A 12,001-nucleotide genomic window follows, 5' to 3' on the forward strand; every position below is an offset into this window, starting at 1 on the left:
TCCTGGCTTCTGCATTGCACCTGCAGGAGAAGTTGGGTGGGGAGGGCAGCTGGCCCTTCAGTGTCTGATTGGCAGGCCAGGCCTCACACACTGGTCTCGACTCCTGCTGTCTTCCCTGGGTGCGTAACTGTGCCTCACCATGGCAGGCTTGCACCCCTGAGGGCCAGTGGGTCTTAGGGACCTTGTTGAAAAATGTCCAGAAGAAACTTGAAACAGTTTTGGTGGGGGTGAGGGGGGGGCAGGATTAATACAAATACGGCAGAAAAAACATGGGTGTGGACAATATCCAACAATGTATACAGCAGTGGGGTTAAAAAAAAAAGGCCGTGGAAATTGTATTAGTTTTCTAGGGCTCCCATGACCAGGCACCACAGTGTGAGTGGTTTAAACAGGAAGGTGTTGTCTCTCAGCTCAGGGGCTGGGGCCTGGATCAGGGTGTCAGCAGGTTGGTTTCCTCCGGGGGCTGAGGGAAGGCTCTGCCCAGGCCTTCCTTGGCTTAACGATAGCATCCTCCCCATGTCCTCACATCCTCTTTCCTCTGCACATGCCTGTCCCTCTGTCCAAACGTCTGCTCTTTATAAGGACACCGATCCTATTGGAGGAGGGTCTACCCGAATGACCTCATCTTCACCTGATTATCTGCAGTGACTCTGTTTACCAATAAGATTCCATTTGCAGGCAGGAAGTTAGGACTTCAACATCTTTGTGGGGACATAGTTCAACCCATAACAAGTTAAAGGTAATTCAGAGAAGAAAGTAGAATGGCGGACACATGTGTGAACAAATCCTCAGCCACGCTGGTAACTTCTGGGTAACGACCCAAGAGGCATTCAGAAACCTTGCAGCAGGCACAGGAGACGGGCACAGGGGTATAAACATGGAGCTGTGTACAGTAAGGAGGACCCAGAGACTGGCCAGATACCTCACTGGGGGGGGGGATAAATTGTGGGGTGCTCATATGAAGGAATACTGTACAGCAGCAAAGTAAGGATGGGCAAACTAGATCTCTAGTCAGATCATGGGCAGGGCCCCAACACCAGGTGAGGGGGGGAAAGCATGGTTGTAAAGCAATACATACAGTGTGATACCGTGGGTTTAAAATGGGCTACGTGTTATTTATAGATATATTTACATAGAGGAAGAATATCCCCAAATACTGGACAGCAGGTGCACCTGGGGGTGAGGGGAGGGAGAAGGGGCAGCGGCTGTCTCCATCCTGTTCTGCTTTGATCACAGCCGGTCTTTCCTTTAGGAGGAAAGAGAAGGTCTGAAGCAGACAGGATAGTGCGGTTTCACTTCTCAGCTCTGGGTGGTAGGTACATAGGTCTTTGTAGTTTTCTCAACTTCTCTCCTGAGAGGGGAAGGTGCGAAAGAAAGGCTTTGGAGTCAGTCACATAAATTAGAATCCTTTTACTTCAGATAAATTACTCAACCTCTCGGAACCTCAGTTTACTCATCTGTAAAATGGGGGTGAAGATACGTGTTCTGCATTCTTCTTTTGGACACTGCTTTCTGAGGGCAATATTGCAGTGGTATATGCTTTTCTCACCGGGACTGCAGGTCACGTCACGTGTTTGAGCAAATGAGGTGTTGCTTCGTTCTGTGTGGCTGATTTTTTTGAAATCTGAGTTAGCAGGAAGGGGGTGCTGCCTTTGCTGGGCGTTAATGGGGGGCATCTGATGTGGGGGGATAGCTGTGGCAACAGTGTTTGCCAGTGGCCGTGTCCTGCACACTCAGGTTGGGTTCCCCTGAGCCTTTGATGGTGGCAGGGTGTGAGGTGTGACTGTTTTCTGGATTATTTGAGATTAAGCCATGATAGTTGTCTTACCCAACACCGTCTTTCTCTGCCCTTAAGGAAAGGCAGTCTCTTCCCCCTTTTCACTGCTGACCCTGGGTGGCTCCGTGTCTTTGGGACACATGGATGCAAGTGCTTCCAACTGCCTCCTGCCCGTGACACGCAGCCTGCCATTTCCCAGCACCTCCACATGCAGTCGGCATCTGTGCTCAGGGCTCCCCCCCACCACGTCCATTTCCCAGCACCTCCACATGCAGTCGGCATCTGTGCTCAGGCCCCCCACACACACACATCCCGTCCGGAGTGGGGACTGAGCAGGGATGAGACTGGGCCAGGGTGCCTTGGAGACAAACCAAGAACCTTCTGGGTTGGCCAAGCAGCAGTGAAGTGTCCTGCTACAAGGAGAAGGAAGGGGTGATGCGTGCATCCCATGAGTGTGAAGGTTGGACAAGCTGGGGGACATCGAGAAGTGGGCGGAGGAAAACAAAAGCTGGAGAAGGTAGTTAAGGGAGGAAACAGCTCACTACCACTGGTGCCCAATGCTTAACTGTTCCCTGAACACTGCTTTTTCAGAAAAAGTCTTTCCAGCTGGGAATTTCCTCTGAAATGTCCTCAATTCCCTTTTCATTCACCACAGAGGCTGTTAGCTGGGCCCAGCACAGTACCTGTACTTCAGTAATTCACGCATTCAAGTAATAGTTGTGCACACCCCTGCTGTGTGCTCACTTTTGTGCCTGGCACTGGGGAGGGACAGAGCTTGCAGACCTGGGCCTCCAAGGTGTCTGGCCAGCTGGGGCGGCTGGACTGCCCCTGGGGACAGCTCCACGGAGCTGGCTGATGAAGACAGTAAGGCGACACAGCTCACTGCGGGTGTGCCTTGGGGGCTGGTGCCTTCACAGACACGTCCAGGGTCCTCACCGTTAACTATCCCTGCAGTCTGGGGGGCCAGGAAGGCCTCCCGGAAGCTTGGGGGTGATACAGAGCTGTCGTAGGCCCTGAGGTGAGAACGGCTGAATGGCAGGTGACGCCCTGCCTCCATCTGGATCTGAGGCTAAGTGTTCATTTTCTGCACCTTGGTCCTCTTTTCTGTAAACCTGGGCAGGGCACCCACCTGACGCACATCATGAACCTAAGGACTCTGTAAGTAGTGGCCATGGGGATGCTTTTTATTTTTAACTAGAGGCCCAGTGGACTCATGCACGGGTAGGGTCCCTAGGCCTCGACCGGTGATCAGGGCCGATCGGGCCCTCCCAGCTGCTGGCCGGGGCCTTCCTTCGTTCCGCGCCGCCCCTTAGTGGTCAGCGCACGTCATAGCGAGCGGTCGAACTCCTAAGGGGACACTTTGCATATTAGCCTTTCATACATAGAGATTTTAAAAATCGTTACTATTTTAATTGTGGTAAAGTACGACATGTTAGCCATCTCCAGCCACACTTCAGTGGCATTAAGTATATTCTCTGAGGGGCTTCATAAAAATTAAAGGTGCTTTAAGAACTTTGATATTATCAGTGTTGGACTGAAGGTGTGTGACTCTCCTGAGGTTCCCAACAGGCAGGTTCTGTGCAGGGAATGCCGTGGGGGGAGGAAGGGGGCCTGGGTGGGTTGGAGGGAGGACTGTCAGGGCTGTGACCGCCCAGGGCCCCTGCTCCCAGACCTTCGTTCACCGCTGCCAGGCGTGGTCTGGGGCCGGGCAGGACCACTGTCATCTCATGGCTGTTCTGCGCATCTGGGGGCTGGTGTGGGGCTGGCCTGGCCCCTGCTTCGTCCTGAGACTGCCAGGTGCCTGCCGCACGGGACCCACGGGATCCCAGAATATTTCCTTGAAAGCACCAAGTAAAACCTCTCCTGTGCATACCCTCCCCTGTCGGACAAATTCAGATTCACTTTGGTTTGGCTAATAGCCGTCCATAGTTAATGGATTCCACTAAGGCCCGAGCATGTTGACGCTGTAATACCTTCCCGTGGGTTTGCTTTAGACCCAGAGCTCCGGAGTGTAAGGGCGGGAATCTCATCCTCATGAGGGTCCAGCAGGTGCAGCAAACTTCATGTGGTGGAGTCTTTCAGCTTCACGCGTGGGCCCTGGCTGACTTTCCCCGGACACTGTAGACACGTCTGCTTCCTCAGCTCCGAGCGGTAGCCGGTGGCTGCGTTCCCTGGAGCACTCTGTCATGGAGGGAAGGGCAGTGGGGTTTTCTTTCTTCCCACCTTTTTACTTGGCCCCCCTCCCTTCCCATTTTCTCTCCTAAAACTGTTGGCAGTGGAGATGGCCTCCCAGATGGGTGTGAGGTCCCAGGGAGGGGCCGGGGTGCCCTGGAGCCGCAGTGACACCGTGGTGCTGAGTGTCCAGCCCCCCGTGAGCCCTTCAGGCCCTAACGGGGCTGCGGCCGTGTTTTCCCGGAGGCCACTCGGTCCCCCAGGCAGGAAGCGTGTGGTTTGGGTCTGTTGGCCGTGGGAGCACATGATGCTCTGGAAGCAGCGGAGCCCGGGTATGATTCACTCGGGGGGGATGGGGGGGGCATGGAAAACAATGTCTGTCTTTAAGCTCCAGGAACTAGGAAAACGAGCTGGAAATGTGAGTAATGTATAATTTTACTAAAATTAACCAGCGAGTTCTTCAGATGTTTTCTTTCTGTGTTTCGCAGCGTCGTCTGCTCCGTGATGCCCCACTGCGTCATGCTTTTGGTTGACCGTGTTTCTGGTTTTCGTCCCCCAACGTCCCATTCTCCCGCCCCCCCCCCTGCCCCGCGTGGACTGGGCAGAGCACAGGTGGCAGCTGCGGGTGTGGCACTGCCCCGTCGGCTGTGTGCCCTGCGACACCTCACTGCTGCCTTCGGGCATCCCTTTCCCGTGGACGTGGTTACTGAGCCTGGGCCTCTTCATCCAGTGACTCTCCAGCCTCCTGCCCGCCTCCCGGGCACGCACCCCCTCACCTGTACCCCCAGGCGGTAGTGCCGTCTTGCTTTCTGTAACTGTCACAGAACAGGAGCTCAGTTACCGCCGGTTGCATATACTGGAGTCTGAATCAGACAGGATGATTCTGACTGAGAAGCCCATTAACCTGTCCCCTGAGTTTGCCTCATTCATTAAATGGCCTTCAGAAACTACGTTTTTGGGCTCGGGGACGGGAGAGAAGATTGTGTCAGGGAAGCAATTTACATATCTTGCGAAACATACAATTTTATTTTATCCAAACTTGGAAGGAAACTTTTAAATTTTAGTTTCAACTACAGTTGACATTTAACACTCTTTTATACTAGTTTTTAGGTATACAGCCTAGTGCTTAGACAATCATATAATTTAAGAAGTGTGTGCAGGGTGAAGAAATCATTGATGATGTGCTGGGGGCTCTATTAAAGGTTTGCATGGGGCATTTTGGACTCCAGGGCATAGCACGAAGGCTGCAGACACATGTGGCTGTGTGCGCACATGCACGTGTGTGTGTGTGTGTGTGTGTGTGTTTGTGTCGGGGGAGGGGGCACGTGTATACAGTCAGAGGCATGGCAAGCAGACTGTTGTAACCACTGAGCATGAGCTTGTGGGCATGAAACCCAGGCGAGGATGGAAACGTGGTCAGGACCAGAGTGGGACAGGCCTTGGAGGCCTCCGACATACAACTAAGGGCTTGATATGTTCGGTCGGATCTGCTTATAAAGAGAGCACTGAAATGAATACAAATAAAACAGGAAATCTGAGTAAGGTTTGGTGGATTGTCTCAGTGTCAGGAGCGTGGTTGTGGTATCGTACAGTAGTTTTACCAGATGTCACCATTGGGAAAACTGGATAAAGGATACATGTGACTCTGAAGTTTAAAACAGCATGCCTGGCCCGGCTGGTGTGGCTCAATGGTTGAGCATTGACCCAGGAACCAAGAGATCAAGGTTCGATTCCTGGTCAGGGCACTTGCCTGCGTTGCAGGCTCATGCAAAACACAGCTGATCAATGTTTCTCTCTTGTCGATGTTTCTTTCTCTTCTATCCCTCTTCCTTCCTATCTCTCTAAAAAAATCAATAAAATAAACACAAAGAAAAACAGCATGCCTGTCTCTCTCCCCTTTTCCTCCCCATGTGTGTGTATAAAATACTAAATCATTTGATCACATTCGGCCAGTTGCGGCGGCAGTGGGCTGTGCTGCTTCCTCCTTTGGGTTCTTAGTGTGCGAGCCCAGGCTTCCGTGCTATAAAGTCGGTTGTCTGTGCCTGACCACATGGTGTGGCTCAGTTGGTTGGAGCGTAGTCCCGTGCACTGGAAGGTCTCGGGTTTGATTCCCAGTCGGGACACATCCTGGGTACAGTGGGCAACCAGATCGCCATGTCCCCCCACACCCCTCTCTTCCCCTCTCCTCTGCTGAGGCAAGAGGATGACTACTTTCAAGCGCTGAGAACAATTTGCATTTCTTAAAGTCACTGAAGTCATTATCCACCACATTCTTGGTTAAAAGGCGTGCTCATTTACCATGAAGAAAAGATTGCTCTGCCAGCAGGAGAACATGGTGGGTTGAAGGGGCCGAGACTCCCCTGGAACAAACAGGAGAAGGAGGGACCTGGGCCGAGACGGGAACAGCGTTTGTGGTCTCTGTCGGCCCTGCCTTACCGTTCATTACCTGGGCTGTGTCGTTTTCTAACAGCTGCCACAGATGATGTTGCCTTAGACTGGATCCATCAGCTTGCGGGGGAGGGGGTGTTTACCATCCTGTCCACGTTCCACACAGCACCTGCCACGCGCTCAGCATGTGGCTGAGGCCTCTGAGCACCAGTCGGTGGACTTTCCGAATGTGAAGGCGCTTGCTGGTGAATTCCGGTTCTAGCTGCGTGCAGGCTCTCCACGCTCAGACGAGCCTGTAGGTGCGCACACCGTGAGCCAGAGCAGACGCCACTGCTTCTCGGCCGGCATCCTTCGCCCAGCGACGTGGCTGCTCTGAGTCTTGTTCTGCGTCTGGGAAGGGGTAGTAACGGCATCTTCCCCTCAGTGCTGTTCAGGTCAAGTGAGCTAATAGCACCTGTGGGGCAGGACCGGGCACACAGAGGCATTTGGTTCCTCTGAGTTACCATTGTGGTCTTCATCCTTATAAATGGCTCCGAGCACCCAGGATAGTTCCTTAGACTCTGGGAAAGTGGAGTGTTTGTAGAAAGGCTCGGGTAGGCAGGTGGCCTGCGTGGACAGGCTGCTGAGCAGGCTCCGGGCACCGAGGGGCATTGCAGTCACCCCGACCCAGGTTAGCGTCCTGGTCGGTGAGCTGTTTGACCTGAGCCTCAGAAAATGGGGGTGATGATGATACGATACTTGCCCACAGCAAGGTGAAGAAGTAAATGAAATAATGTGTGTGAACTGCTTGGCATGTGGCCATTCACAAGATGCAGGCATTCCCATCTGAGTGATTCCTCTTCCTCAGGAACAAGACTGCCAACGGAGACTGCCGGAAAGACCCCCGGGAGCGGAGCCGCAGCCCCATCGAGCGGGCCGTGGCCCCCGCCGTGAGCCTGCACGGCAACCACCTGTACACGTCCCTCCCCAGCCTCAGCATGGAGCAGCCCCTTGCACTGACCAAGAACAGCATGGACGCCAGCAGGCCGGCGGGCATCTCGCCCACGCTGACCCCGGTGGAGCGGCAGCAGGTATGTCAGTGCAGCAGGGTTTGGGCTGGTGGCCAGCAGTGGGTTCAGGGCTTGGGGCCTGAGGGCTGGGTGGAGAGCACCGAGCTGAGGCCGTGGGGAAAGTGGGGAGAGATGGTGGGTAAGTCCACCCTCAGCCTTGGCTCTGCACTGGGGCCAAGGGAGCCGCAGCAGCGACAGCCAGAGGGACCCTTTTACCAAACACCACCTCACATTTTAGTGCCTCCCTGCACCTGCTGGGCCTCACCTCTTCGGACTAACTGCCGTGGACAAGGTGTTGAATGTCTTGGGGGTTTAGTTTCTTTGCACAGACCAGGCTGGTCTAGATTAGGTTGTGTTTTCAGCTGTCTTCCTGGTGGATCTGTCTCTGTTAGGATCAGTGTGAGGGCCCTAACGGCAACCATACGCTTGCCCAACATAAGCCCTCTGGGTGCTCTGCTTTGGGCTGGAATCCCAGGAAATCAGTGGTCACAATGGCTATTAGCTCGTGCTGGTCAGAAACCTGTGATTGGCAGATAGGGATGCTTTTCATTCAGGGAAATTATAGCTTAATACAGTTTGCCTGGTGGAAAAAAATCTTAAAAATGGGGTCCCTGAGGAAATACATAATAAAAGGAGGCAGTAGCATTGGGACTTGGGATCACTGCATGAGCCCATGGCCCTTCTCTCTGAGCCTCTGGGGTCTGACACATAGTAGGTCCCCCTCAGTCAGTGCTTGCTCAGACGGACTGACGTGAGCGGAGGCTGTGCTGTGTGCGGGAGGCGGCCAGGCCCCAGCCTCCCACTCGCCGATGGGCCCCTCCAGCACACCACTGAGGCTCTCCTCTCCCTGCCCCAGGCCCGGCTTCTGACAGCGGCTCCACCTGGCCAGCTGTGCCCAGTCCAGCCAGCACTGCCTGGTACGTTTCTGGTTTCGTCAGTGACGACTGCTTGTGGGCAGAGGTGGTGCTGGGGCCTACGCTTCCCACCCTGGAGCCCGACATCGTTGTCCCATGTGTTTCATTCATTCATTTAATGAAACTGGTGGACACCTACCAGGTTGCGGGGAGTGTGCTGGAAGCTAGTGAAGCAAAACATGGCACTCAGTTTTAGTTGGAGGAGCCAGGTAACCAAGTAACTGAACTGTGGTGTTTTAACTATTAATGTGCCAATAAACACCCACTTGTTCTTATAAGAACAGGGGGCCAAGTTACCACTGCCCTTCATTAACTGAACATTCCTAGGGGCTGACCCGCCTCAGGCACTCCACATAGCTCCCAAGATACAGAGATGTGTACAGGGCACGTCCCAGCGGAAAGAGCTCACGGTCCAGGGCGGGAAATGTGTGAGCAGAGGCCGGCTTTCTAGGGCGACAGCCACACTGGAGGTGGTTTGGCGTAGGAATTATTTCTAGGCTCCAGGGAATGCAGCCCTCTGGCCACAGCCACGGCTGCGGGGGTTCCTCAGGGAGGGGTGTGGGTTCACGGGAAAGCCCGTCTCTGAGCGAGGCGGCTGCGGGGGGAAGCTCCAGTGCCTCCTGGAGAGCAGGGCCGGCCCCTGGTAGCCCTGCCTGCCCTTGGCTTCTGTGGAGGCTTCTGAGGGTCATCTGGTTGGTTTCCAGTCGCAGTTGCTGTGTGGAAAGTGCACTCCTGGGTGGAGTGACGGCCGCTGTGCTCACCATGGTCTCCCCAGCCCTCTCCTAAAGTGTGCCTGCTGCCCACTCCAGCAGAGGCCCCCACCCGTCAGCTGTCTGTGGGGCTGGGGAGCAGGTTTTCTAGGAGTGAGAACCTTGAGTTTCCATCTTGTTCCTATGGGATTCCTGGCCAGTGGCCACTGAACAAGCCAACAGCTTTCCTGGGATGAGCACAGTGGCTCTGGCTTCCCCAACATGGTGGTCACTGACCTAAGCTTCGCTGTAAGGTTCGGGTTAGTGGTAGAATGGTTATCAGTCTGCCTTCCACCTTGACTGCTGGTCAACACGTTTTGTTCACATAGCAACCGTCCCTCGAGCTCTTCCTGGACGGTCTGCCACAGCCTGAGCTTCTGCTCGGACACTTACTGAGTCCTGTGCCAGGTGCTGAGCTGAGGACAGAGATGAGGGGCACTGTGCCTGTTCCCAGCAGCTCAGAGGCATCCACCCATGTCCAGGAGCTCCGTTTCATTTGTGAGCAGTCAGGATGGCTGCTGTGGGGAGGCGTGCGTGTCCCCTGCAGCTCTGAGCAAGGGAAAGGCAGGTGAGGCCGGCCTCCCGGAGCAGTAGAGCGCGGGTGGCAGGCAGGACGGGCTGCGCGGGAAGCCTTCCTCCCTCCGTTGGAAAGTGTGACTCAGAACTCTGGGAACTGGGGCTGGAAAATTCCCAGAGAGGCTTGTCTGGGGAGGCTGCAGAAGGTGTCACCCCACTTCATGGTTTGGTAATGGCAGCTCTGAGGATATGGAGTGTTCTAAAGAAAGGTACAAAAGTTACCGAGAGGGTGGCCTTGAGGGCAACAGCAAACAAGGAGAGACAGGACAAGGTTAAATACTAAAACCTAAGGCACAGTGTGCATCCGACTGTTCTCATATGGACGCTCTTTCCCTAGGGCAGCCAGAGCGGAGGGGAGTGTGGGGGCACAAGGGGTGAGTGGAGCTGAGTGACCCCCGCTAGGAGGAGCCACGTTCTCTCCTGGCATGGCCTTTCCCGCCTTTGGACAGCACCGGCATACGGGCTGGATGTCGGCTTCATCCTTTAGTCTGAGCTTCCTAAATCCATTCTGTGACACTGCCTTTCTTCATCTTCCAAGACCCTTCCCCAAACACATCCCTACTTTCTGACATTTGCGTTGGTCAGGATTCTGGTTGCAAAGAACAGAAACCTGTCAGAGCTACTTTCAGCACAAGAGGAAGGGAGTTTTCCTGGGAGGGTCATGGGTACAGCCAGGCTGAGGAAGGAAGGGCTGGCCCTTGCCTGGGAGGGCAGCAGAGGACACAGGACTCCCCTTCCTCCCCTGGCCCCATGCCTGTCTGGGTCTCTGTATCCTCTCCTCCATGAGACGCACATGGCCAGCCCAGCGTGGCTGCCCACAGCCCTGAGATCAACTTGACTCTTATGAGTCAGGCTTAAGAGTTGGCCCCCCGCCTGGATCAGATTTCCAACCTGGCCAATGGGTAAGGCTCCTTATGAACCTGCCTTAGCCCTACCTCGTAGATGGAGGTGCCAGCACGTTCCGAGAGGGAAGGGGAGCGATCATGGGCTCGGGGATTTAATAGACCCTTCGAGAGGTGGGCTCCAGCTGCAGGCTGTCCTCCAGGTGCGGTCCGAGCAGCACCTGGTGAGCAGGGCTCCACAGGCGACCAAGGGCCAGGCTTCCACACCCTTCATCCCAGGAGGTGGGTCCTCCAGTCCCTTGTCAGGTGCTGGTCGTGCGGTTTCCCACAGGAACACGAGTGCAGGAAGCACCTGCTGCAGGCCCTGCCCGAGGAGGGCCTCTCGCCCAGGTCTGCCTGGCCGCAGAGCCACCTCTCACCTGGGCCTTTTTGCCCCACGCCGTGACTTCCTATTGCTGATGAGTCGTGCTTTTAATAAAAATTCTAAACTCTTCCTTCTCATGCTGCAGCTCAGCCACGTTTTGCCCCATCTGGGGTGTAATTTCTTGTTAGACCCAAGCCCAGGCCCTTATGTTTAATCCCAGTTTCTAGTAGATCCAGATCTTTTATCCCAGAACATGTTTTTGTCATTTTTTTTTTTTGAGTAAGGAAATGTTTATTGCTCGAGAAGGCCTACTACAAGAAGATGGGAGAACTAATTCTTAAATCCATCTTGAGTGCGCAAAATTCAGGTGTTTTATATATCAGGGGCTGGGGAGGGGGGAGATGGGACTGTAGGCAGGCAGGCACAGAAAAGGGGTCCAAGGAAAAACCTGAAATTTCTAAATCTCTTTGCTCTTGGACGACTCCTGCTGATCGCAGTCTGGCTCTGGAGTCGTTACTGTGTGCATATTCCCCCCCGTCAGCGGTGTTCATTCCCATAGAGGGAAGGTTTGATGGGAAGCCTTGTGTGCATCTGTGTACTGGCTGCTGCTGGACTCCTGAAAGGAAAGCTGGGTGGACGAGCCCGATCCCCTCCTGTCGACACTGCTCTTGTCATTGGGCCCTTTGGGGTGACCCCTCAACCAGTTCCTCGCGGGTCTTCTTGGAGCCCAGTGCACATCTTCCTCCGTCTTGCCCTCGGGGCCAACAGGAGAGACCTTTCCTGGTGGAACCTGAGGAAGCGCAGTTCGGTTCAGATGCTCCTGCCCCAGGTCCTGCAGCACAGCCTGGGGATCCAGAATCTCGCTGTGGTCCCTGCTCTGAAGTGTGCGTGGTCTAGAGGAGGCAGGTGTTGGTGGCATACGGGGTGCACCCGGAAGGGCAGCTTTACTTGCTGAATCGGGTGGGGTGGGGTCATGAAAGGCTTGACAGTGATGGTATTGGAGCGGGGTGTTAGAGGAGTGGAGCTTGCCAGGCAGTGTGGCTGTCCCGGGGAAGGAAAGCGTCGGCGCAGCGGATTGGGGGAGGGGTGATGTGCATGTAATTCATCTACTCGTGTGTTTCCTGCATTCGTCTCCATTTGTGTGGTCCTAATAAAAACCAACTTGAGCTG

At 54.6% G+C, this 12,001-nt stretch overlaps 1 protein-coding gene across 2 annotated transcripts in view; it reads left to right on the forward strand.

The window, feature by feature from the left end:
- The window catches only part of VGLL4 (vestigial like family member 4), a 139,387-nt gene that overhangs the window by 123,617 nt on the left and 3,769 nt on the right, over positions 1-12,001 (forward strand). For both annotated transcript variants that reach the window (XM_006083833.3, XM_006083832.3), the window contains one exon: positions 7,185-7,407. In XM_006083833.3, the coding sequence (XP_006083895.1) occupies positions 7,185-7,407 (223 nt within the window). The remainder of the gene's footprint in view (positions 1-7,184; positions 7,408-12,001) is intronic.

Source organism: Myotis lucifugus, unplaced genomic scaffold (assembly GCF_000147115.1).
Source record: "Myotis lucifugus unplaced genomic scaffold, Myoluc2.0 scaffold_8, whole genome shotgun sequence".
NCBI lineage: Eukaryota > Metazoa > Chordata > Mammalia > Chiroptera > Vespertilionidae > Myotis > Myotis lucifugus.